This window comes from Sphaeramia orbicularis, unplaced genomic scaffold (assembly GCF_902148855.1).
Source record: "Sphaeramia orbicularis unplaced genomic scaffold, fSphaOr1.1, whole genome shotgun sequence".
In the NCBI taxonomy this organism is placed as follows: domain Eukaryota; kingdom Metazoa; phylum Chordata; class Actinopteri; order Kurtiformes; family Apogonidae; genus Sphaeramia; species Sphaeramia orbicularis.
Genome location: NW_021941442.1, coordinates 484,289 through 511,526, shown reverse-complemented (window position 1 = coordinate 511,526; position 27,238 = coordinate 484,289). Strand labels below are relative to the sequence as shown.

Genomic DNA, 27,238 nt, shown 5'->3' with positions numbered 1-27,238 from the left:
TCATTGTCATGTAAACATGCTTTTCTTCTTCTACTGTATCCATTAATGTTGTAGTTCATGGATAAGTATTTATTCATTCATTCATTTATTTATTTTTATTAATGGATCAGTCATTCAGCAGTAGACTGTATACTCTGACGTCAGCCATGTCAGTTAAGGTTTTTTTTTTTTTTTTCCTTTTTTGTCAGTTAACCTCGTGGCTTGTTCATTTCGAATCGAATTACACACGTTGGTTTTGATACGAACCAATGAGAACGCACGGTTTAGTATCCGTAGCCAATCAGGATGCGCATCTGTTCAAGGCGGGCCGTTCCAAATGCAGAGGCGGAAGTGCCTTGCCGTTGTTCAGTTGTGTTCAGTTCGGTTTGTTGTCAGTTTCGGACCGGAACTATAGCTGTAGTCCTGCAGTCATTTAAAAGACGGATTTAAAGGATCTGAAGGAAGAAGTGTTTGGTGTGAGGCTGGATATTTAAGAGTCACTTCTGACTGTAAGTCATATTACTGTGGCGTTCACTGCGTCTGTAAACTAGTTAGCTGAATGTTAGCTGAATGTTAGCTGAATGTTAGCTGAATGTTAGGGAGTGAACTGCGTCTGTGTGTCCGCCATGTTTACATCAGTTAAATTTACTCTAATTCAGGGCTGTCAAACTCATGTTAGTTCAGTTCCACATTCAGCTAAATTTAATCTTCAGTGGACCGAACCAGTAAAATAATAACAGAATAACATATAAATATTGTCAACTCCAAACTTTTCTCTATGTTTTAGAGCGAAAAAAGTAAATTTACATTATGAGGGTGTTTGCATCTACAAACTATCCTTTCAAAAGATGTGAATAACATGAACAAACTGAAAAAATCAGTGTAATTTTAACAATATTCTGCCTCAGTTTATCATTTATACATGTACATTATAACTTACAGATCACAGTGGATCTACAAACACACAAAACATTTAATAACAAACAGAATATTATTAAGATTGTACTTACTTCTCTTAAGACATTTCAGGTTATTCATATTTTTTTTTGCAAAATTATACTTTGTTTTAGTGTAAATGTACATGAAATATTTACATTTCCAAAGAGAAACATTTGGAATTATTTCTGTCACTCTGATAGTATTTGATTGGTCTTGCCCACTGTAAATTGAACTGGTCTAATGTGGAACCTGAACTATAAGGATTAACATGTTAGTGTAATTTTTGCATTTCACAGATTCATCCCAAGGGCCGGACTGGACCCTTTAGTGGGCCGGATTTGGCCCCTGGGCCGCATGTTTGACAAATATACTATCAGACCTGCCTGTGTGACTGTAGAAATATATATTTGGACAAATTAGTGTTCAGACATACAGACAGGTTGTCTTGTATGGTGAACCCATCTGACTTTAAAGAGACATTAAAACAGTTAAAGTCTTATTTAACAGTTTGGTTTATGGTTTTAAAGCTCACAGTTAGAATAAGGTCCAGATCCAAGTCAACATGAGTGTCATCAAGTTTAATCTGTCATTTATTAAATAGGCTCATGTTTTATCCGAAGAACTGTATTTTATGGAACTGTTTACAACATTTAAGTAACACCTGTTGAAAAAAAGATAGAACTGATTATGTAAAGTTATACTTCTGACGTATATGTAAATGCACTGTTAACTATAATAATATTTGTTCAGACTCATATAAATGTACTATTAACTATAATAATATTTGTTCAGACTCATATAAATGTACTATTACTATATAATATTTGTTCAGACTCATCTAAATGTACTATTAACTATAATAATATTTGTTCAGACTCATCTAAATGTACTATTAACTATAATAATATTTGTTCAGACTCATCTAAATGTACTATAACTTTAATAATATTATTTTTTCAGACTCATATAAATGTACTATTAACTTTAATAATAATATTTCATCCAAACTGATCATTCCCACATTTTGATCCAATATTGATCCCAGTTGTAGTTTTCCATCAGAGCTAAATCCCTGGTTTCATTTTGGATCCATTTCTGAAGAGAACAGCATGTTTTATACATTTGAATAAAGTCAATAAAATGAGGTTCATTTTCAGTCTCTGTGTCTCGCAGCAGGAGTTTCAGTATTTTTTTTTCCCTTAAATGTTCTTTGTGTCAGTTGTCCAGTATTTTGACCCTTAAATGTTCCTTAAATGTGTCATGTGACAGTACTGACTCAGACCTATTCATACATGGATTAAACAGATCAGTTATTGAGTTTAGACACAGACACTATTGGACAGGACATGGGTCCATGTGGTTCCACTGGACCTGGACCGTTGGTGTTCTAATCAGTGATTAAAGTGTTCCGGTTTTGCCGGAAATCTTTTTTTTTTTACCCGAAAACTGAGCATATGTTCCGGTAAATTAAACGTGTCCGGATCATTTCCATTTGGTTTGGCAACATTTCAGCCAGAAAATGGCGCATAAATCGCTCCGAAAAGTGTAAATTATGTTTATTCGGGTCCGTCTCATGGGCGCGGCCATATTGCTTTCTTCTCCATTCATCTCGACCAATGAGATGCTCGTTCACAACACGGAACTTGTATCAACAGCTCCGATTGGTCTGTTGATGACACGTGGTCCGTTTGGCGTCTCTGGAGACAAGATGGTGGATTAGCTTTAAATATTTTACCACCAAGGAATTTGGTCTAAATATTCTGTGAAATCATGTCAGAATTCATGGTCCTTCAGCGTGAGGACAAACTGAAGTGTGAGGCAGGAATCCAAAAGAAATTCAAGTGGTTCTGGCTTACATGTTTTTGCTCCCAGAGTGCACCAGAATGCACCAAAGAGCATGCAGAATGAAATGCTCAGAAAGTTCAGTTTTTTTTTTTTTCTTTCCTCACTTTCATCACTGTCTAATGTGACCCCTTCCTGTTGTGGTTGTGGACTGTCTAACTGCATTATTTGTCTTGTGTGGTCCTCTTCAGCTGGATGGAGGAGCTGTACACTCTGGAGAAGGAGGTGGGCCGGGGCAGTTATGGTGTGGTCTTTGAAGGACACATGTCCAAAACTGGACAGAAGGTGGCCATCAAGCGTCTGCCCTGCACCAACCCAGAATGTATGGAACTGTACCTGCAGGAGCTGTGGGCCATGAGAGCCACGGCCCAGAACCACACCAACGTCATTGCACTGCACAGCTGTCTGCAGCAGACGGGGCCCCACAGCCTCAAGCCCCTGACCCCAGGGAAGCTGCCTACACCCCTGGTGGAGAGTGTCCTCAAGGGAACAGTGGTTGGAGCACAGCCAAGGCAAGACAGGAAGAACAGGCAGTCTAAGACCCTGAGGAGGAAGACCTGTGGGTCCAGACTGCAGGACAGGACCAACACTGTCCAGGCCAAGGCTACAGCAGATGGTCCAACCCCACTGAGGCCTTCCAAAAGACCCAGGAAGGGCTGGGACCACAGCCAGGACCAGCAGGACCCGCAGGCTGGACCCCTGCAGGCCGGACCCCTGCCCTGCCTGGCCCTGTGGCTGGTCATGGAGTACTGTGATGGAGGAGACCTGAACCAGTACCTGCTGTCCAGACCTCCAGACGAACAGCACAACCACAGCGTGGTGCAGCAGCTCAGCAGCGCCGTGGCCTTCCTGCACCACCTGGGCATCATCCACCGAGACCTGAAGCCAGACAACGTGCTGGTGTGTGTCACCCACAAGGGCCCCGTTGTCAAGGTAACCATACAGTTGGCACAGTGCAAAACATGTACAGGTTCTGTCCAGGGCTGTTAGAAAATATGGGTTCTGCAATATATCGTGATATTTTATTTCACAATACTCTATAGATATTAAAAAGTACTGTATGGATATTTTTAGATATTTATTCAAATGCAGATATTGTGGAGGTACATTTTTGTTTTTGTTTTATGTTTATATTTTATTTATTATTAATTAACACCCTTTTATGAAATAATTTATGCCGCATTTCCACTACATGGAGCTGGCTCAACTCGACTCTACTCTGGTCTTATTCCAGACCGTTTCCACTCTGGTCCCAGGTCCTATTCCAGACCGTTTCCACTCTGGTCCCAGGTCCTATTCCAGACCTTTTCCACTCTGGTCCCAGGTCCTATTCCAGACCTTTTCCACTCTGGTCCCAGGTCCTATTCCAGACCTTTTCCACTCTGGTCCCAGGTCTTATTCCAGACCATTTCCACTCTGGTCCCAGGTCCTATTCCAGACCGTTTCCACTCTGGTCCCAGGTCCTATTCCAGACCTTTTCCACTCTGGTCCCAGGTCCTATTCCAGACCTTTTCCACTCTGGTCCCAGGTCCTATTCCAGACCGTTTCCACTCTGGTACCAGGTCCTATTCCAGACCTTTTCCACTCTGGTACCAGGTCCTATTCCAGACCGTTTCCACTCTGGTACCAGGTCCTATTCCAGACCTTTTCCACTCTGGTACCAGGTCCTATTCCAGACCGGTTCCACTCTGGTCCCAGGTCCTATTCCAGACCGTTTCCACTCTGGTCCCAGGTCCTATTCCAGACCTTTTCCACTCTGGTCCCAGGTCCTATTCCAGACCTTTTCCACTCTGGTACCAGGTCCTATTCCAGACCGTTTCCACTCTGGTACCAGGTCCTATTCCAGACCTTTTCCACTCTGGTACCAGGTCCTATTCCAGACCGTTTCCACTCTGGTACCAGGTCCTATTCCAGACCGGTTCCACTCTGGAACCAGGTCCTATTCCAGACCGTTTCCACTCTGGTCCCAGGTCCTATTCCAGACCGGTTCCACTCTGGTACCAGGTCCTATTCCAGACCGGTTCCACTCTGGTACCAGGTCCTATTCCAGACCCTTTCCACTCTGGTACCAGGTCCTATTCCAGACCCTTTCCATTCCAGATCCTCCCTCTTTCCAGTCCCTGGTCGTCATAGCGATGCGGTGCGTTCCTTCTGTGTGCTCAGCTCACAGTTGCTGATAAACTCACTGGTTGCCTGTTGTCTGGTCAAACTCCTGCTGAATGTTTGCGTCTGAACCTCCTGGACAAACCATGGTGTAGTTTTACAGACTGTCATCATGTGGATTCACCTACTGACAGATTTACTGGAAAAGGGCGGGGCACACACACCACTGACCAATCAGAGCTCTGCAGTGTTTACACAGTGTCACCTTTAGTATCTGGTCCCCAGTCCTGGAACCTCAGAGGAGGAGGTACCAAAAAACTAGTACCAGGTACCAGATTCCAAAAAACTAGGACCAGGTACCAGATTCCAAAAAACTAGTACCAGGTACCAAATTCCAAAAAACTAGGACCAGGTACCAGATTCCAAAAAACTAGGACCAGGTACCAGATTCCAGGTCCTTTTCATAATGGAAACGCAAGAAGGGCGAGTCAAGTCGAATCGATACCACGTAGTGGAAACCGGACATTGGTTCTTTTGTTGGATTGAACTCAAATCCTGTTCTGATGTTAGTTGTGAACTAATAGAATCTGAACATTTGAACAGGATCTGAAACTGGAATGTCTGGAAAACAGAGTTTCAGTTTGAACACAGTTTGAACATTTGGTGATAGAACATTTGATCCTGTTGGGATCAAATAAAAATGTGTTTAGTATTTGGGCAGATTTCTGATGTAATTCAATTCTTCAATGAAATAATCATTTAAAAAAAGAAACAAACAAAAAACTGCCTTTTTAACAGTATCGTGACATATTGTATCGTGATCCTAGTATTGTGATTTGTATCGTATCGCCAGATTCTCACCGATACACAGCCCTACTTCTGTCCCAGTGTTGTATTGAATGATTTTATGCAGTGAAATGACTCAGTTCAACATATTCTGCAGCTCAAACCGCTCTATTCCACCAGTCTAAACAGAGCAGTCCTGTCAGTGCGTCCACTCATTAAACCCATGACATGCACTACAGCTGTGCAGACCTTCTAAAAGTCTACTGTCTGTCCTTTGAACAGGACCGGTTCTATAATACTAGGTTACACCAGGTGGGTTCCTGAATGTCCTTCTCATTTTAAAGCAATAACACACCCAGGCTGCAACAAGCAAAAATCAATTTTCTTTCCGTTCCATTTAGCAGAAAATGTTCAGGTCAAATACACCGTTTGGCTCCGACAGGAATAACACCTTATGTCAGGTTACAAATGAATCTAACAGTTTCTGTTCCAAAACATCTGTCAGAACTTTCTCCCAGTTCTCCATCCAGTGAAGCAGACTACACATGTTTTATTTTATTTTACATGTCATCAGTTATCTGCACTAGATGACTTAACCAGTTCGCTCAAACTCCTGTTCTTTCAGGTTCCACATTCAGTCTGATTTGATCTGCAGTGGACTGAACCAGTGACAACTGACAATTTTTGTCTGTGTTTGAGTGCAAAAAAACCCATTAAATTATAAAAATACTGACTTTTATAAACTATCCAAACAAAAAAGATGTGAATAACCTGAAAAAAACTGACATTTCTTCAGAAAAATCAGTGCATTTTTTTTTTTGTAAAAGGCTATTACAAAAATGTGAATCATCTGAAATGTCTAAACAGTATTCTAACTGTACTAATATTCTGCCTGCTACTAAATGTTGTGTGTATTTGTAGATCTACTGGGGTCTGTACGTTAGAATGCACATGTATAAATGATAAACTAAGGCATCATATTGTTAAAATTGCGCTAATTTTTCTTCAGAATTTTAAAGTTCGTATTTGTTCATGTTGTGTTCAAGTACAATTCATAGATGTAAACATTTTCATACGGAATTCTACTTTTTTTCACTCAAAAACATAGAAAAAACTTTGGAGTTGACATTATTTATCAGTTGTTATCCTATTATTTCTATTATTTTTATTCTATTGGTCCAGTCCACTTTATAAAATATTCATCAGTATGTGGAACTGAACTGAACTGAGTTTGACAGATCTGGTTTAGAGGAACAGACATGTGAATTAGTCCATATAAATTAGAATGCACATGTATAAATGATAAACTAAGGCCTAATATTGTTAAAATTGTGCTTATTTGTCTTCAGATTTTTCAGGTTCGTATTTGTTCATGTTGTGTTTAAGTATAGTTAGTAGATGTAAACATTTTCATTACTGAATTTGACTTTTTTCACTCAAAAACATAGAAAAAACTTTGGAGTTGACATTATTTATCAGTTGTTATCCTATTATTTCTAGTATTTGACTGGTCCGGCTCACTTTATAAAGTGTTCGTCAGTATGTGGAACTGAACTGAACTGAGTTTGATGTAAACATTTTCATTACGGAATTTGACTTTTTATCACTCAAAAACAGAAAAAACTTAGGAGTTGACATTACTAGTGGCATTGTACCTGTGGTGCCATTGTACATTAGCATGATCAGTAGAACTTGTCTGCCACCACTATCCATTTGTAAACTACCATGTAATCCTGCATTGTGCGGGTAATAATTGGATCCAACATCTGAGGCATGAAGGGAAGAGCATGTATTTGTTTGTCCTGTCCAGTATGATTCCATTCATCCAACGGTAGTGAACTGCAGCCTTCACATGTTAGCATGGTCTGCGAACAGTAGAAATGTCATGAACGGCAGCAGAACCACTTCTGAAAATGGCATGTGGCGGCAGGGATGAAGAATTCAAAGTAGACAGAGGCTCAAATCTCCCAGCATGCCTCACAACATTTGAATATGAACATAAAATTGTGCCTAGTAGATAGTCAGGGAATGTTTCTGTTCATTTGGTGTAGGGATGTAAATAATTAATCGACTAACGATTAATTGTCGATAAGAATTTGCTTGACTAAATTATTTGTCGGTTAATTGCCCTTGTCTACCTGTGCACACCTGTCTGAAGGCTGTCAGTTTGTCCGCACAGCGCTGTGGCTGGAATAGCTGCTCATTGAACCGGATCATGGCGCTGATGAGTTAGAATGTCTGTGTGGACATGATGGAGCCAAACACAGACTGACCGTCTGTTTGTGGGCGCGGTGCACCCCCGAATAAATACACACTAGTGTGGGGTTGGTATCGGAGCGTTTCCCTGGAGGTTGGTCTAGTCTACAGTCAATGAAAAGTTTCACTTTCACTTCTGTGGGGGCACGGACTGCACCGTACCCCATAGTATTAGAAGGAGGACAGAAAGTGACGCACGCACGTGTGCGGTTACCAACCAACACGCATGCATCCCCCGGCCGTAGTGTGCGTGTGCGAGTACCCCCCCCCACAAAACGCACGTGCATGCACCCCATACACACACTGGCAAAAGGCACGCATGTGCACCCCCCCATCAACAGATGAATTCCACAGGAAACACTGACTGTATTCAATGGTTCAATAAATCAATCATTAAGGAATATGACATGGTTTTATCATGAAGTTTATAATCAGTATTTAGCTTTTATTCTTATAGACTGTATTGAAAAAGGAATCCACGTTCTCAGGAAAGTCGCTGCTTTATCAATTAATCATTAATTGATCGATAAGGGAAACCAACTAATGATTAATGAATTAATCGATAATTTGCATCTCTAATTTGGTGAGTTTGGCGGAGATCAGGCCTGTGAAGGCTGAGGAAAACCTGTACAAACGCCTTCCTGTGCTGCAACAGCGATGGGACACAGAACGTGGATTATATAGTAGGATTTATCAGTTGTTATCCTATTATTTATATTATTTTATTGGTCCAGCCCACTTTATAAAATATTCGTCAGTATTTGGCCCCTGAACTGAACTGAGTTTTATAGATCTGCTGTAGAAGGTCTTCCATCTGTAGACGGTCTCCCATGTCCTCTGAGGAGTTGCAGGAACATCTGATAGTAGACCAGTGCTTAGGTCTGGTTCATCAGATGGTTTTTATTCATGGATGTCTGTGTTCGTCCTCTAGGTGGCAGACTTCGGTCTCAGTAAAATGAGCGGGGCGGTGGACGACCTGAGCAGACAGCACTTCTCGTCCACCTGTGGATCGGACTTCTACATGGCTCCAGAGGTGTGGGGCGGAGTGGCCTACACGGCCCAGGCAGACATCTTCTCCCTGGGGGTGATGTTCTGGGCCATCCTGGAGAGGATCACCTTTGTGGAAGAAGGAACCACGCAGGAACAGCTGGGTAAGGTTGGCTTTGATTCATCAAATATGTACAGACCGAGGTTATTATCATTAACGAAAACCAACCAAATGACCAAAACTACAATTGAAAGAACATTTTCGCTAACTGAAATAAATAAAAACTATAATTATCTCGAAGTAAGCAAAAAAAAAAAATCTTGAATGAAGTTAAAAAAAACCTCTTGAATTAAGCAAAAAAAAAAATCTTGAATTAAGCCAAAAAAAATGTAAGTAAAAAAACCCCCCAAACAAACAAACTCTTAAAAGAAGCAAAAAAATCTTGAATTCAGCAAAAAAAGCCTCTTGAATTAAGCAAAAAAAAAAAAAATTATTGAATTAAGCAAAAAAAATCTTGAATTAAGCAAAAAAAAAAATCTTGAAGTAAAAAAAAACCCAGACAAACTCTTAAAATAAACAAAAAAAAATTGAATTAAGCAAAAACATTAATCTTGAATTAAGCAACAAAAAACCTCTTGCATTGAGCAAAAAAAATCATTGAATTAAGTAAAAAATCTCGAATGAAGTAAAAAAAAAAGTTTTGAAAAAAAAAACAAAAATCTTTAAGTAAGAAAACAAACAAGCTCTTAAAATAAGTAAAAAAAAAATTGAATTAAGCAAAAAAAAATTGAATTAAGCAAAAAAAAAACAACTTCATTATCGTTAATGAAAACTAATGAAATGACCAAAACCAGAATTGTAAAAACATTTTCATTAACTGAAATAAATAAAAACTATAATTAAAAGAAAAAAAACATAACTAACTGAAACAGATCAAACTGGTCCAGTTTAGTTCAGATCAGTCTGGTCCAGTTCAGTTCAGTCTGGTCCAGATGTGTACCGTGGCCGTCCCTGCTGTCCACTCATGTCACATGACCTTCCAGTGGGTGTGGTCATGTGGTCACATGTTGTGCAGCAGCTTCAGTCCCCCCCCCCCCCACACACAGTCTGAATGTGAGGTCAGGCTGGTCGGATGACACTGAACATCACACACTCTTGGACTTCATTAAGTGGCACATATTAAAACTGTCACACACTATACATCAGACATTCATCAACACTATCAGAAGCATAAATCTAAATGTCAGAGTGATGAAGGATGATTTATGCCGTGTACGTTTGGATCTGGATTAGACTCAGTCTGGTTCATATAACAGAAGATGACAGGATGGAACCAGTGTTCACAACTCCAACCTCTGCTAAGCATGTGTGGTTCCACTGTTTCTGTTGAAATCCAACAGTTTCCAGGTTGTTCCATACACAGAAACAGTTGAATCTGGTCCCAGTCATGTGTCTGTCCAATTAGATTCAATTCACATCAATATTAGCTGAGCTCTAATTTTAAATGTGTGGGAAATGGGATTTTCACTGGTCAGTGTAAATGTCCACAGAGTCCACATTCCACAGTGGATGTGGACAATTTAGTTCCACATACAAGAGATTGTTCTAAGCTACAGGTGGATCCAACTGGAGGAGAATCGGAGTCGTTTTGAATTTTGTATGAATTTTGGAAAATGTCTCATTGATGACAGATGGAAAATTGCAGATGTTGTGACCTTGCTGTGACCTTGAACTTTGTCCTACTGGGACCAAAATGGACTGGGTTGGTCCCAGGACCTAGGCCTATCTGTGGGGAAGATTTGGGAAAGATGGGTGGAAGAGTTTTACACTAAAGATGAGAACAAACAAACAAAGCAAAGTGATCACGATACCTCCTGGAGGAGGTAAAGAAGCCTCGCCTTCCCCAGAAGAACACATGTGGAGGATAGGGATGGGAATCGAGAACCGGTTCTTTTTGAGAACCGGTTCCCAGTAGCTCAATTCCTTGGAATTGTTTGCCTGCCTGTTTAACGATTCTGCTTATTGATTCCACCTTTATTGTGCATGCGCGATGACGTCACATGTACGCTGCATTGTTTTGGTCAGAACGTAGACAACATATCGTTGAGGTAGAAATGGTCCAAACAGACCACACCAGGTCCAAACAGACCACACCAGGTTCACTTGTAACACTTGCAAAGTTTCCATTTCTTCTAAAGGGTGGAGTCCCTCCAACCTGCTCAAACATTTGTCCACTGCATGTGATTCATTTACAGGAATGTCACGTATTTGATTCACTACTTAGCGACGCTTGTAAGTAAGTAAGTAAATTTTATTTATAGAGCACTTTTCACAGACAGAGTCACAAAGTGCTTTATCAGTTCAAATCAGAATCAAATCAAGTTTACAGAGACCCAACAGAATCCTTCAGGAGCAAACACTTGTGATTGGTGACAGTGGAAGGAAAAACTTCCCTTTAACAGCAGAAACCTGGAGCAGACCCAGACTCCTGAAGGATGGCCATCTGCCTTGACCAGTTGGGGTTAAAGAGAGAGAGTAAAGGAGGAGAAAAGAGAGAGCGATAGAGATATAGACTTATTTATTTATAGATATTGTGAATGTAGCGGCAGAGTGAACGCCCAGTTCTGGTTCCGGTGTGGGCAACAAACGTCGTACCTCCTAAAATACAAGTTTACAAAGGTAGGGGAAAGGAAATGAGGAGCACAACAACAGGAGACAAACAGAGTCGAACTGGTTCCACGTAGTGAAAATGCAGCAATAGAGGAAGAAGTAAAGAGTCTGTAGTTTCACTTTCACTGCATCCTGCTAGCCCCCCCCGAACCAGGCCCAGCATCATCTGTTCTTATTTGTTCATACTGTATATGTTCTATTTTCTGTGCAGATGGAAATATAAAAGACAGTGAATGCAAACACACCCGTTTCTACTCTTTTATTCCCTCAGCCAATGAGAATCGGATCGATGAGCAAAATTGATAATGGAATTGAAATCGTTAAATTCTTAAGGATTCCCATCCGTAGTGGAGGTTCTGGAGGTTCTGCAGAACACACATGTGGAGGTTCTGGAGGTTCTGCAGAACATGGACACTTTGGTTCTGACCCAGTGTTCTCATCCCCTCTGTTTAATAGAACTACATTTGAACACGTGGCTCATTCCATGTGTTTTCATGGGCTGTCGTGTCTGTCCTGGGGTTCCTCTGCTCTGTAGTTGGAACCATCCAATCCTGATGTTCCACCGGTATCTACTCTGTTGATATATCATATGGTGATCCTAGTATTGGGATTTGTCTGATATGTCCAGAGTCTTGCCAATACGTTTGAACGGCCTTGCCCCCTCCTACCTGTCTGACCTGATCCACCCCTAACCCCCCCTCGTGCTCTCAGGTCAGATCAGCTGCAGCTTGTGGTTCCAAAAACTAAAAAGAAGCTTCATGGGGATCGTGCCTTTTCTGTTGTCGCCCCAAAGTTGTGGAACCAGTTGCCCTTAGTTGTTAGACAGGCTCAGTCTCTGCCTGTCTTTAAATCACGTCTAAAAACACACTTTTTCTCATTGGCTTTTAATCAGTGAGTGACATGTCTATCCATCCATCCATCCATCCATTATCCACCATTTATCCAGGGCCGGGTCACGGGGGCAACAGTCCAAGCAGGGATGCCCAAACTTCCCTCTCCCCAGACACCACCTCCAGCTCTTCCAGGCATGTCTGTTTTTTTTTTAATTTTATTTTATTTATTTATTTATTTTTAATGCTCTTTTTATCAGATTTTAATTTGTCTGTTTTTATGATGGTTGTATTTTGTTGTTCTTAGCCCACTTTACACCCTGTGTCATCACTAGTTTTACTCATTTACTTATTTAATCTCTTGTTTTATGTTTGGTGTATGGCACTTTGGCCAGCTGTAAAGTTCTGAAAGTGCATTATAAATAAAGATGGTATGGTATGGTATGGTATGGTCTGGTCTGGTATGGTATACACAGGCCTAATACTCAGTAGAACCTTTGAATGTAACTGTTCAGTTTCTGCTCTTCCTCTGGGTGGAAACAGGACTAACTGGTTTGTCCACAGTGTCCACCTCAGTGTCCACCTCATCAGTGCTGGTCACTCAGGACATCCACTCTTATTGTCTTAACTGGACTGTGGTTTCATTTCATTTTTGTCTTTTTTTGTTCTGAACTCTGCAGTTCTAAATCCACAGGTCTGCACTTCCTGTTGTCACATCCATTTCATAGCGCTCAGTCAGACCAAGGCTCAGAAAACCCATCTGAAAAACACACCACTGCCTCACATTCTGTGAGAAAACACTCCTGCTGTAAATGAGGCTGTGAAAATGCAATCAGATGCTAATTCCTGCTGGAGTGGACCAGCTCAGGTGGAAACGTCCACTGTTCTAATTGTATTCAGATGAAGCTGCTGTTCCGTCCTCTGTTTCAGTCTAACTCTGCAGAACAGTGTCTGAGCTCCTTTAATGTCCTATTTTCCTGTCAGAGTCCAGACGTACTAACCCCAGTCCACAGTCCACTGCTGCTGTCACACTCTAATAAATAGTCTGGATACACATGTCTGATGTTATTCACAGAATAACAGAGTGTGGGCCGAGCAGAGCCGACCCACTGGTACCAGGGTATGAAGCCCACTGACTGATACTGCATTAGAGCAGAGGAAACCAGTATGAGCACAGAGAGAACGATTCAGTTGATTCAAGAACAGGCCAAATGCACCCCCCCCCCTTTGTTGTGACAAAGCAGAGGCTAAACACAGACAGATAAATTAAACACTCCATTATTTTTTGACTTTATCCTCCATGAAGATCAGACCTGTTAGACCAAAAAGAGGGCAAAGGAGGGAGGCAGGGCTGTGAATCTGGTAAGAATGTGGACAGACCATACAAACGACAAAACTAAGACCTAGGGATGGAACCATATGAACATTCAGATCACAGTTATTGGCACCAAAATTCTCACAGTTATCATTATTATCACAGTATTGCTGTATTGCTGTGCTGAGTAGTGCTCAGAATGTTCAAAAAGTACTGATACACACAATGAAAGAATTTGACCAAGTTGTATTAAAAAAACAAAACAAATAAAATAATTGGTACAATGTCCCTTCTGTTGCAGAAACATTCAAATATTAATCCTTAGTGGTCTGAGCCTTTTTTTTTTTGCTTAATTCAAGATTTTTTTGCTTGTTTTTTCCAATTTTTTTTCCCCATGTTTTTCCCGTTCTAGTTTTGGTCATTTCATTTGTTTCTGTTAACGATAATAATGATAATAACCTTGTTGTGGACTTGTCCTCAGGTGTTTCAGGTGTGGCTTCAACAGGACCCTGCTTTAATCTGAAACAGTAATATTCCACAGGAAGCTGAAGCACCAGCTCATGATGATGAAGTGTGAACTGATGTGCTTTTAATGACTTTCACTCACATCAGCCTCTGGAAAATATTTGGTTTAGCTACATTTTAAAAACCCACTAATGAAGTTTTTTTCCTCTTCATTAATCTTCTAATTTTTTTCCATTTATCTTTTGGCATCCAAATGTCAGCTGATAACAGATGACCAGTTCAAACCTCACATGTTCTGCTGAAATTAGAATGATCTAAAAAAAAAACCCTGGATCAGATCTCCAAAGACACTAAACACTGAGGAACAGGCAGAAAAGAGTTCAAACTGGGCTGAATTTAATACAGACATTTCAGGTTGGACACATTTGTTCAGGTTAGTCACATTTTATTGGTACAGGAGAGTTTGGAAATGGAAAGATTTTCAGAATTTAATGTGATTTTTTTTTGCACTAAAACAAGACAAAAGTTTGAAGTTGTTAATTCAAGATTTTCTTGCTTAATTCAGTATTTTTTTCTTAATTCAAGCAATTTTTTTTTTTTTTTTTGCTTAATTCAATCCCAGACTGTGGAATTTTTGACTTTCCAAAAACATCCCAGGGTCCAGATTAGAGCCTCTGGTGGTCTGCATTTGGCCCCTGGGCCTCATGTTTGACACCCCTGGTGTCGAAGGTGATGGCGTTCATCTTCAGACAGTAAACATGGGTCCAGTTCCACACATCCTGTCACATCCTTATCCTTAAACCATACGTGCCTTTGGGTCAGTCTTACATAAGTGGTGAAATCTGCATCAAATGAATCAGTGGTGTTAGCAGAGTAAACTTCCACAGATGTCACACTTTATTCATAAACAGGACTTCTTCAGTTCTGCTGGAGGTGAACGCTCTGTAACGTCGACCGTGTGGTTCATGAGGTTCTGGTTCTGGTTCGGTCTGACTGATCCTCAGTGGGTTCAACAGTGGTCTGTGTGGGTTTCTGAGCTGACAGTTGGATATGTGTAGCCTCACATTAGTCCAGTGAACAGAGCAGTAGGGTTTGGTCAGCTGAGCCACTGTAAACGGGCCCTGCTTATAGCCACAGCTCCAAATGGGACTTATACATGTTCAGGGGTTAAACCAGGGTTCCCACTGGGTCTTCAGGAGTCTGACCAGTCTGGAATTTACAAATCTGCATTTGATTATGGCTGTGTATCTGTAAGAATCTGGTGATACCATACAAATCACAATCAGAAGTGCCTTTTCTGTCATTTGACAGAACAAAGTACATCAGACCAAACTGAGCTGGACGATTCTGGACCTGAGGCCGCTGCTCCGAACGGCTGCGCCACCGCAGAACCCTGTTCTTCCAGACAATTCCAGTAGTACACACACAAGACATTCTAAACGCAGTCCACGTGGTCACATGATGGAACTTTTTCAATGGACTCAGTTGTGGGAGGGGCACAAGAAGAGAGGGAGAATGTTGTGAGGCAGACAGAGGTGGGGGGGTGGGGTGGGGGGGTTAATGCTTGGATGTGGTGAGTCCTCTAAAGTCTGTTTGTGTCTGAAAAATAAGAGACTCAGACTTCTGTCCTTAGACTAGACTGGACCAGATTAAACCAGACTGGACCAAACTGGACCAGATTAAACCAGACTGGACCAGATTAGACCAGACTGGACCAGATTAGACCAAACTGGACCAGATTAGACCAGACTGGACAAGATTACACCGGACTGGACCAGAGTAGACCACAGTGGACCAGATTAGACCAAACTGGACCAGATTAGACCAGACTGAACCAGATTAAACCAGACTGGACCAGATTAGACCAAACTGGACCAGATTAGACCAGACTGGACCAGATTAAACCAGACTGGACCAGATTAGACCAGACTGGACCAGAGTAGACCACAGTGGACCAGATTAGACCACAGTGGACCAGATTAGACCAAACTGGACCAGATTAGACCAGACTGGACCAGAGTAGACCACAGTGGACCAGATTAGACCACAGTGGACCAGATTAGACCACAGTGGACCAGATTAAACCAGACTGGACCAGAGTAGACCAGACTGGACCAGAGTAGACCAGACTGGACCAGATTAAACCAGACTGGACCAGATTGGACAAGACTGGACCAGAGTAGACCACAGTGGACCAGATTAGGCCAGACTGGACCAGAATAGACCACAGTGGACCAGATTAGACCAGACTGGACCAGATTAAACCAGACTGGACCAGATTAGACCAGACTGGACCAGAGTAGACCACAGTGGACAAGATTAGACCAGACTGGACCAGAGTAGACCACAGTGGACCAGATTAGACCAGACTGGACCAGATTAAACCAGACTGGACCAGAGTAGACCACAGTGGACCAGATTAGACCAAACTGGACCAGATTAGACCAGACTGAACCAGATTAAACCAGACTGAACCAGAGTAGACCACAGTGGACCAGATTAGACCAAACTGGACCAGATTAGACCAGACTGAAGCAGATTAAACCAGACTGGACCAGATTAGACCAGACTGGACCAGAGTAGACCACAGTGGACCAGATTAGACCAAACTGGACCAGATTAGACCAGACTGAACCAGATTAAACCAGACTGGACCAGATTAGACCACAGTGGACCAGAGTAGACCAGACTAGACCAGATTAGACCACAGTGGACCAGAGTAGACCAGACTGGACCAGATTAGACCACAGTGGACCAGATTAGACCAGAGTGGACCAGATTAGACCAGACTGGACCAGATTAGACCAGACTGGACCAGAGTAGACCAGACTGAACCAGATTAGACCACAGTGGACCAGAGTAAACCACAGTGGACCAGAGTAGACCAGACTGGACCAGATTAGACCACAGTGGACCAGAGTGGACCAGATTAGACCAGACTGGACCAGATTAGACCACAGTGGACCAGATTAGACCACAGTGGACCAGAGTAGACCAGACTGGACCAGAGTAGACCACAGTGGACCAGATTAGACCAGACTGGACTAGATTAAACCAGACTGGACCAGATTAGACCAGACTGGACCAGATTAGACCACAGTGGACCAGAGTAGACCAGACTGGACCAGATTAGACCACAGTGGACCAGATTAGACCAGACTGGACCAGAGTAGACCAGACTGGACCAGATTAGACCAGAGTGGACCAGATTAGACCACAGTGGACCAGATTAGATCAGACTGGACCAGAGTAGACCAGACTGGACCAGATTAGACCACAGTGGACCAGAGTAGACCAGACTGGACCAGAGTAGACCACAGTGGACCAGATTAGACCACAGTGGACCAGATTAGACCAGACTGGACCAGATTAGACCACAGTGGACCAGAGTAGACCAGACTGGACCAGATTAGACCACAGTGGACCAGATTAGACCAGACTGGACCAGTTTAGACCACAGTGGACCAGATTAGACCAGACTGGACCAGTTTAGACCACAGTGGACCAGATTAGACCACAGTGGACCAGAGTAGACCAGACTGGACCAGATTAGACCACAGTGGACCAGAGTAGACCAGAGTGGACCAGATTAGAGCAGACTGGACCAGATTAGACCACAGTGGACCAGAGTAGACCAGACTGGACCAGATTAGACCACAGTGGACCAGAGTAGACCAGAGTGGACCAGATTAGACCAGAGTGGACCAGATTAGACCAGAGTGGACCAGATTAGACCACAGTGGACCAGATTAGGCCAGAGTGGACCAGATTAGACCAGACTGGACCAGATTAGACCACAGTGGACCAGATTAGACCAGACTGGACCAGATTAGACCACAGTGGACCAGATTAGACCACAGTGGACCAGATTAGACCACAGTGGACCAGATTAGACCAGAGTGGACCAGATTAGACCACAGTAAGTAAAGTAAGTAAGTAAAGTAAATTTTATTTATAGAGCACTTTTCACAGACAGAGTCACAAAGTGCTTTATCAATTCAAATCAGAATCAGATTAAGTTTACAGACCCAACAGAATCCTTCAGGGGCAAACACTTGTGATTGGTGACAGTGGCGAGGAAAAACTTCCCTTTAACAGCAGAAACCTGGAGCAGACCCAGACTCCTGAAGGATGGACGTCTGCCTTGACCAGTTGGGGTTAAAGAGAGAGAGAGAGAGTAAAGGAGGAGAAAAGAGAGAGCGATAGAGATATAGAGAGACTGGGGGGGGGGATGACACATGGAGTACGTTATGATGAATACATAGAGTGTAATCAGTCTGTGGTGGTCCTGGGTCAGGTGGGAGACTAAAAAGCCTTTTTGAACAGGAGGGTTTTGAGGTGTTTCTTAAAGCTCTGTACAGAGTCCATGGACCATAGGTGTAGAGGCAGGTCATTCCATAGACGTGGTCCACAGCTTTAACAGACCTGTCACCGCGTGTGCTAAAACAGGTCCGTGGAACCATCAGCAGGTGCTGTCCTGAAGACCTCAAGCTATGAGTCGAGCTGTAGGGCTGGATCAGGGAAGCAATGTATGCAGGGGCCTGGCCATGTAGGGCCCGGAAAGTTAGCACAAGAATTTTGAAATGAAGACGATATAGAACAGGAGCCAGTGGAGAGATTTAAGGATGGGAGTGATGTGGGTTCTCCTGTTTGTGCGGGTCAGGAGCCTGGCAGCAGAGTTCTGGACAAACTGTAGACGGGCCAGCTCCTTCTGTTTAAACATGTAAACAGGCTGTTGCAGTAGTCTAAGCGAGAAGATACGAAAGCGTGAACGATCATCTCGAGCTCATTTGTGGACACCATAGATCTGAGTTTGGAGATGTTGCGTAGGTGGAAGAAACAGTTTTTGACTAGGTGTTTGGAGTAGAATTCTAAAGACATGTCCTGGTCAAAGATGACACCCAGATTCCTCAGTTTTGTCTTTACCGAGGAACTCAGGTCTCCAAGGTGATGTTTGATCCCTGGGATTGCACTATCCGGGGCAATGATGAGGGTCTCAGTTTTGCTGGAGTTCAGCTGGAGGCTGTTCTCATTTAGCCACTGCTTCAGCTCTGACAAGCAGATGATTAAGGAACTCAGTTTGTGGGGTTCAGAGGAGTTAAAGGAGCAGTATATGTGGATGTCATCTGTGAATAGATGATAGGAGACATCACTGTACTGTTGGATAATGTGGCCAAGTGGGAGGACATAGAGTAAGAATAGGACTGGTCCCAGGACAGAGCCTTGGGGCACACCACACAGTAGATCCGCTGAGTCAGATTGGAAGTTGTTTATTGACACAGTGAAGCTTCTGCCGGTCAGGTAAGAGGAGAACCAGTCTAGCACATGACCTGACATCCCTACCAGGTCCCTCAGTCTCTCAATCATTATGGTATGGTCCACTGTGTCAAAGGCCGAGGACAGATCTAGCAGGACCAAGACCGTGGATTTCCCGGAGTCAGCCGCCATCAGGATGTCACTAGACACTTTTAATAGTGCGGTTTCTGTTGAGAGGCGTTGTCTAAACCCAGACTGAAAAGTGTCATAGATCTGGTGTGTCTCCAGAAAAGCTGTCAGTTGTTTAGACACTGCCTTCTCAAGGATTTTGGCCAATAGGGGGAGCTTTGAAATGGGCCTGTAGCTTTTGAAGTCTGTGGGGTCCAGTGTGGTTTTCTTTAGTTTAGGTTCTATGATGGCCTGTTTGAAGGAGCTGGGAAACAAACCAGTTGTGAGCGACAGGTTAAAAAACTTTATGACCCATGATCCAATAGTGTCAAAGACACCGACAAGGAGCTTATGGGGGAGGAGGTCTGCAGAGTTGGAGGAGGGTTTTGTTTTGGATAAAAGTGCTGAGATGTCCTCCAGTGTCACAGGGTCGAAAGAGGACCAGGTTTGCAGAGGGGGATCAGATAGGGTCAGACGGCCAGAGGGTGGTGGGATATTGTGTTTAATATCCCTGATCTTGTCTGTGAAGAAGTTTAGGAAGTCATTGCTGTCAGCTTTACAGAGCACGGGGGGGAGGGGGGGGCAGCAGGGACAGCAGGGGACACAATGGACTGGATTGTGTCACAGATTACTCTGGGGTTTTTCTTGTTTGTGGCTATAAGTTTGTGGAAGTAGCTGGATCTTGTCTCCTTAATCATTTTATTTAATGAGGTTATGAGATCTTTAAGATGTAACCTGTGTACTTCCAACTGGGTTGATTTCCAAAGACGCTCAGTTTTGCGACAAGTTCTCCTTAGGTTTAAGATGTTTTCATTTATCCAGGGACAAGACCACTTACGAGTGACATTAGTTTTCACGGGAGCCACCTGGTCAAGAATAGAGCTGCAGTGTGTGGAGAAGCACTGGATAAACTCATCAACATCAGGACACTCATTAAGAAGACTAGGGTTAAACAGGGCACGGAGAACCTGGGCTGTGGACTCTGTGATAATCCTCCTCTTGGCCCTTCTAGGTGCAGGCTTGGGCTCCAGAGGCACACATAAGTCAAAAAACACACCACAATGATCACTCAAGTGGACATCCTCAACACACACATTTGTGACGTGTAAGCCCATGAGAAAACCAGGTCCAGGGTGTGTCCTTTCTTGTGGGTGGGGCCAGATACATGTTGTTTGAGGTTCAAAGTGTCAGTCATGGCTAAAAGTTCCATTGCTGGGCTGGATGAATTGTTATCGATGTGCAGATTGAAATCCCCAAGAATTAAAACCTTCTCCAGTTTTATTATTGATATAAGGAAATCACTGAAATCGTTTCAGAAGGCACCAGCAGGGCCAGGGGGACGGTAGATTAAGAAACAGTAGAACACACTGGACGAGCCAATCTGGATCATTTGTGACTCAAATGAGGGAAAGTCATCGGTGCTCATCCCTCTACATATGTATTTGTCTTGGTGCACTACAGCAAGGCCACCGCCCCGGCGACAGGGGCGGGGCTGACCAACAGCAGAGCAGCCAGGAGGGCACAGTTCATTTAAATGAATGAACTCCCCATCCCTTTGCCACGTCTCCGTCAGGAATAATGCATCCAAGTTCCTGTTGGTAAAAAGCTCATTTAGGGAGAAGGATTTATTGGCAATGGAACGTGCATTTAGTAATCCAAACCGGCTAGGTGGTGGTGACATCATGGTGTTGGTGTCCGCTGTGTGTAATGGGATTTGTGTCAACCACCTACGGTGCCTTTTAGCAGAGTGGAACCCCATACGAGACCTGGATATGACAGGAATGGAGAAGAGCAAGGCAGAGGTGTAGGCTGCTGGAGATGGGGAAGGAGAAGAGGAATTCACTGAGGTGGTTAGTTGACAGGTGGACAGTGAGGGCCTGGGAGAGGAGGACAGATCAGTTGGGGTGTTGTTTATTCTCACTACAGATTTTATAGGAGACTCTGAACGTGGTGATATTAGATGTGACCAGCAGGGGGAGCAGGTGGCTACAGCAGAAGAGGGAGGGCATAGTCACATTGGTGTGGGTGTGGTTTTGGTCAGGACAGCGTGTTGGATGTTTTGAGCCCAGACCCTGCTGCCTAGTGTAGAGGGGTGGACACCATCGGACTTGTAGAAGGAGGGGCGGTTCCAGAACAGATTAAAGTTATCAATAAAACTGAAGCCGTTCAGAGCAGAGGCGGACTGGAGCCAGGTGTTCAGGCTGAGGAGTCGGCTGAAACGGCCCACACCACGGGCAAAGGAGGGGAGGGGCCCGGAAATGAAAACAGCCTTCCCGGATCCTTTCAGTTTATCAAAGAGGTTTTTAAAATGAACCTTTGTCACTTCGGACTGTTGAAGAGAAGTGTCATTGAAGCCCACGTGAACTCTGATCCGGGTAACGGTGGACGGCAGTGAGAGCAGCAGCTGAGGGAGTTCATGGAGGATGGAGGTGACGGTAGAACCAGGAAAACACCTGGTTATGGCGTTAAAGAAATGGACGTGATGGATGATGGAGTCCCCGAGGATAGCGGTGGTCAGAGGGAAAAGTGGTCAAGGAGACGGTGTTGAAGGTGAAGGGTTCCTGGTCTCTCTAGGTGGACATTCCACGGGTTGACCGTCGGAGTGACGGCGGACGGCCTCTCGGAGGAGGCGGCGCCGGGCAGAGGAGCGGACCGAGGAGCGGGGACCCTTGTTCGACGGCTTCACAGGAGGACCGGCTTTAGGACCGTCGCCGGTAATCAGCTCGGTGGCAGCCACGGTGTCAGCAGGAGCCGGTTCCGGGACAGAGCCAGGTGGGATGGGGGGCACATCAGCCGTGGCGGGGGGAGGAGCCGGAGCGTTCTCCACGGACAGGACGGCGAAGCGGTTTGATGTGCTGATGGTCGGCGGTGGTGAGTCTTTGCTCGTGTTCTTTTTGCGGCCACGAATCACCACTTCAGACCAGGGTGTAGAACACGGGGGGCGAGAACAGGCAGAGGAAGGATCCCATAACACCGTATCATCACAGGAGGCTTTGGGCTTCTCTGCGCTTTTCAGGAACAGACTGGACAGTGTGGGAAGGCGGCTGGAGAAACCACAGAGCTGGGCATTTTTCTCCTCGAGTTCTGCGGAGAGGCGCAGTATTTCCTCTTTGAGGTCCGCGATAGTTTGGTAAGCCTTTACCAGGGTTTTGTTGGCTTGGACGAGAGGACTATCTCCAGCTGATGAGGATGACGCCATGGTGGAAACAGCGAGATACCGGGCAGAGCGCGGGAAGCGGTGGGTGACAACCAGAGGTAAGGATCCACTGACAATACTGACCTGTCCTGATGAAGGTTTGGGTTGATAGCGTCAAGTTAAAAAGACACGGTTAAGAGGTTAGGTTCAAGTGAGTAAGCGTTGAAAGGCAAGAAATAAGTAGTTAAAAGGCTGGATTTCTGAGAGTAGATCCGCCGGCGGTTTGACAGACGCCACGCATGCGCAGAAGACAATGGTGACAATTTTAGTTTGAAAGGCAAATTCTGAACTTCCTGTTGGATAGTCGGTAAGGGAACCATTTGACCAGTGGACCAGATTAGACCAGACTGGACCAGATTAGACCAGACTGGACCAGATTAGACCAGACTGGACCAGATTAGACCAGACTGGACCAGATTAGACCAGACTGGACCAGATTAGACCAGACTGGACCAGATTAGACCAGAGTGGACCAGATTAGACCAGACTGGACCAGATTAGACCAGACTGGACCAGATTAGACCAGAGTGGACCAGATTAGACCAGACTGGACCAGATTAGACCAGACTGGACCAGATTAGACCAGAGTGGACCAGATTAGACCAGACTGGACCAGATTAGACCAGACTGGACCAGATTAGACCAGACTGGACCAGATTAGACCACAGTGGACCAGATTAGACCAGACTGGACCAGATTAGACCACAGTGGCTCCAGCACAAACAGAATTCAAGGCTAAAATGCTTTGTTTTCTTCTTCATTTGGTTTGAACTTCACTGCAGTTGGACCTTCACTGCAGTTGGACCTTCACTGCAGTTGGACCTTCACTGCAGTTGGACCTTCACTGCAGTTGGACCTGGACCTCAGCTGTAACTCCTCCCTTCAGAGCAGGTCCATCCTGCACAGTTCCTCCTTTTCCCTCAGTCCTGGGGTTTGTCGGAGCTCGTCCACGGTCCGTCCAGATGGAATCCACCTTCTGTGTGAGTCCTCAGCTGGTCCAGTCTGGTCTAATCTGGTCCAGTCTGGTCTAACACACAGATTGTGTCCCCATCTGCTGTAGAACCTTCAGGTTGTCCCTCAGCGCTCCAAAGTGTTCTTTAATTTGGGTCGACAGCAGCGGTGTGTGTGCGCGTGTGTGTGTGCGTGTGTGTATGTGTGTGCGTGCGTGTGTGTGTATATGTGTGTGCGTGCGTGTGCGCGTGCGTGCGCGTGTGTGTGCGCTGTGTGTCCAACTCTGACATAAACCAGGACAACTCCAGACCAGTTAGAAGGCCTCCTGTTCTCCAAACAGGTGAATGTCCTCAGTCTCCTCCACCCACAGACCACCTCCACCTGTTCCATCCCAGACTGCAGACGTGGGCTCAGGGCAGGTGGGCTCCTGGTCCTGGGTGAAAACATCTGGTCAGTTGTGCTGAGTGTCCAGTAGATCAGTTCCATAATTTAGATGTTCAGGAGAACAGCAAGCAGGAGATCCACCGACAAAACCAGACAAGACGCAGAGGAGGAAAAAGCAGGAGGAAAAAAAGAGGAAGAAAAGGACAGAAAAGAAACAGGTGTGTTCTGGACAGAGGACAGGAAGGACAGAAATACTAGGATCCCCATACCATATATCCTGATAGTGTTAAAAAAGCAATTTTTGGTTTGTTTCTTTTTTTTAATGATTATTTCCTTGAAGAATTGAATTCCAGCAGAAATCTGCACAAATCCTAAACACATTTGTATTTGATCCAAACAGGATCTAATGTTCTATCAGCAAATGTTCCAACTGTGTTCAAACTGAAATTCAGTTTTCCACACATTCCAGTTTCAGATCCTGTTCAAATGTTCAGATTCTATTAGTTCACAACTAACATCAGAACAGGATTGGAGTTCAATCCAACAAAGGAACCAACATTAGTGAATAAAAGAGTGAAATAAGAAGAAATAAAATAGAAACAAAACAATAATGAACCTCCACAGTATCTGCATTTGAATAAACACCTACAAATATCCATACAGTACTTTTAATATCTATACAGTATCGTGAAACAAAATATCGTGATATATTGCAGAACTGATATTTAAATAAAGTAATTAAAATACCAACATAAAACCCTTAACTTCATGAGAAGGAAGTCAAATACAAAACGAATCATAATTTTACAAGAATAAAGCCACAATATTACAAGAATACCATTGTAATTTAAAATCAGATGTAAAACTATCCTAATATTGCAGAAGACGGTGGCACCCACAGGTCAGATCATGGAGAACTGGAACATTCTGAGGCTCGACTGTCATCTGGGCTTCACGCACAAAGGACCAATACTGAAACTACAGCAAATTACATAATTTAAGGCTTCCAATTTCAAAATTATGACTTTTTTATCGCACTATTATGAATTTATTTTCAAAATATTACGACTTAAATCTCATAAAAGTAAATTATTGTCATTAAATTATGAGCTTTTTTTTAAACTACGACTTTATCTTCATAATATTGTTTTTATTCTCATAGTGACCAGTGTTTGTATTTTTCTGATGTGATGCTAAAATGCTGTTGTACTTTGTTTTCATTGTTTTTTTTTCATTCTTTTTATTTTGTCTCATCCTTGTTTCCATCTTATTCCATCTCAGTTTTTTTCTGCGTTGTTGCATCTTTTGCGCCGTTTGTCTTTTTTTTGTGCATGTTCATATCTTTTAAGAGTCTGTTTTAAAAATGGGAGGAGTAGAAACTACAGAGAGTTATGTTCAAATATTTAATATCATTAGCCCTGCTGTGGGCGGAGCCTCAGTGGTCTTCATGTGACTTCCTGTCCGTCTCCTCTGTTACCGCTGTTCTATTTGTAAACTCCCATCATCCTTTGCTCTTTCTCTTGTCGTAGGTGCATATGTGTCCAGAGGCCGCTGGCTCCTCCCCCTTGGTGAGGCATTATGGGAGAACTCAGAGCTGCAGCTGTGCATTCCAATGAGGTCTAAAAGGGCCCCCCCACTGCCCCCCCCAGGTCCGGCCCTGTGCCGCCTGCTGATGGACATGTTAGCCTCAGACCCGGACGCACGGCCCCACGCAGACCAGCTGGAGACCCGGGTCCACCAGGCCCTGGACCTGGACTGAGACCCGGGTCCACCAGGCCCTGGACCAGGACTAAAGCTGGAGACCCGGGTCCACCAGGCCCTGGACCAGGACCAGGACTCCAGCTGAGACCTGGGTCCACCAGGCCATGGACCTGGACTAAAGCTGGAGACCCAGGTCCACCAGGCCCTGGCCCAAAGCTGGAGACCCGGGTCCACCAGGCCCTGGACCTGGGCTCCAGCTGAGACCCAGGTCCACCAGGCCCTGGACTAGGACTCCAGCTGAGACCGGAGAGACCAGTACCATGGAAACATGGACCCCCTGAAGTCCACCAGCAGCATGTGAGCAAGGAGCACCCCCCCCCCCCCCACCAGCACCACAGACATCCCATAATATGAGGGAAGAATAGAATGGACTAAAGGGTTTGAAGTGAAGCTACAGCTGAGTTTAAAGTGGAAACACAAACAGACACAAGGACAGTTTCAATGTAAATAAATGTATAAATCAAACACATCTGAACCTGAACATGTGGAACCGTTCCACTGTTCAGTCTGTTCTGAAATGTTTGGTTCATTTAGAGAAGATTAAACCAACTGTTCTGAGTTCAAACTGAAATGTTCATATTTAGTCTGTTCTGAAATGTTTGGTTCATTTAGAGAAGATTAAACCAACTGTTCTGAGTTCAAACTGAAATGTTCATATTTAGTCTGTTCTGAAATGTGTGGTTCATTTAGAGAAGATTAAACCAACTGTTCTGAGTTCAAACTGAAATGTTCATATTTAGTCTGTTCTGAAATGTTTGGTTCATTTAGAGAAGATTAAACCAACTGTTCTGAGTTCAAACTGAAATGTTCATATTCAGTCTGTTCTGAAATGTTTGGTTCATTTAGAGAAGATTAAACCAACTGTTCTGAGTTCAAACTGAAATGCTCATATTTAGTCTGTTCTGAAATGTTTGGTTCATTTAGAGAAGATTAAACCAACTGTTCTGAGTTCAAACTGAAATGCTCATATTTAGTCTGTTCTGAAAATGTGTGGTTCATTTAGAGAAGATTAAACCAACTGTTCTGAGTTCAAACTGAAATGTTCATATTTAGTCTGTTCTGAAATGTGTGGTTCATTTAGAGAAGATTAAACCAACTGTTCTGAGTTCAAACTGAAATGTTCATATTTAGTCTGTTCTGAAAATGTTTGGTTCATTTAGAGAAGATTAAACCAACTGTTCTGAGTTCAAACTGAAATGTTCATATTTAGTCTGTTCTGAAATGTTTGGTTCATTTAGAGAAGATTAAACCAACTGTTCTGAGTTCAAACTGAAATGCTCATATTTAGTCTGTTCTGAAAATGTTTGGTTCATTTAGAGAAGATTAAACCAACTGTTCTGAGTTCAAAC

General features: G+C 43.6%; 1 protein-coding gene across 2 annotated transcripts; it reads left to right on the top strand.

Moving 5' to 3' along the window:
• The first annotated feature begins 374 nt into the window (after positions 1–374).
• On the top strand, positions 375–26,507 carry LOC115415744 (serine/threonine-protein kinase pdik1l-like). 2 transcript variants are annotated; one of them, XM_030129387.1, is made up of 4 exons: positions 375–488; positions 2,952–3,693; positions 8,837–9,056; positions 25,658–26,507. In XM_030129387.1, the coding sequence occupies exons 2-4, from the start codon at positions 2,956–2,958 to the stop codon at positions 25,885–25,887; spliced, it is 1,188 nt and encodes a 395-aa protein (XP_029985247.1). In that variant the 5' UTR covers positions 375–488; positions 2,952–2,955; the 3' UTR covers positions 25,888–26,507. The 2 variants fall into 2 exon arrangements, with proteins under 2 accessions (XP_029985247.1, XP_029985246.1); XM_030129386.1 differs by lacking the exon at positions 25,658–26,507 and adding an exon at positions 23,576–24,061.
• The last annotated feature ends 731 nt before the right edge of the window (positions 26,508–27,238 follow it).

Coding starts and splice junctions, on each gene's coding strand:
- LOC115415744 (XM_030129386.1), top strand. CDS start 2,956: ATGGAGGAGCTGTACACTCTGGAGAAGGAGGTGGGCCGGGGCAGTTAT. Junction 3,694..8,836: donor ACAAGGGCCCCGTTGTCAAG/GTAACCATACAG, acceptor TTCGTCCTCTAG/GTGGCAGACTTCGGTCTCAG. Junction 9,057..23,575: donor AACCACGCAGGAACAGCTGG/GTAAGGTTGGCT, acceptor ACTTCACTGCAG/TTGGACCTTCACTGCAGTTG.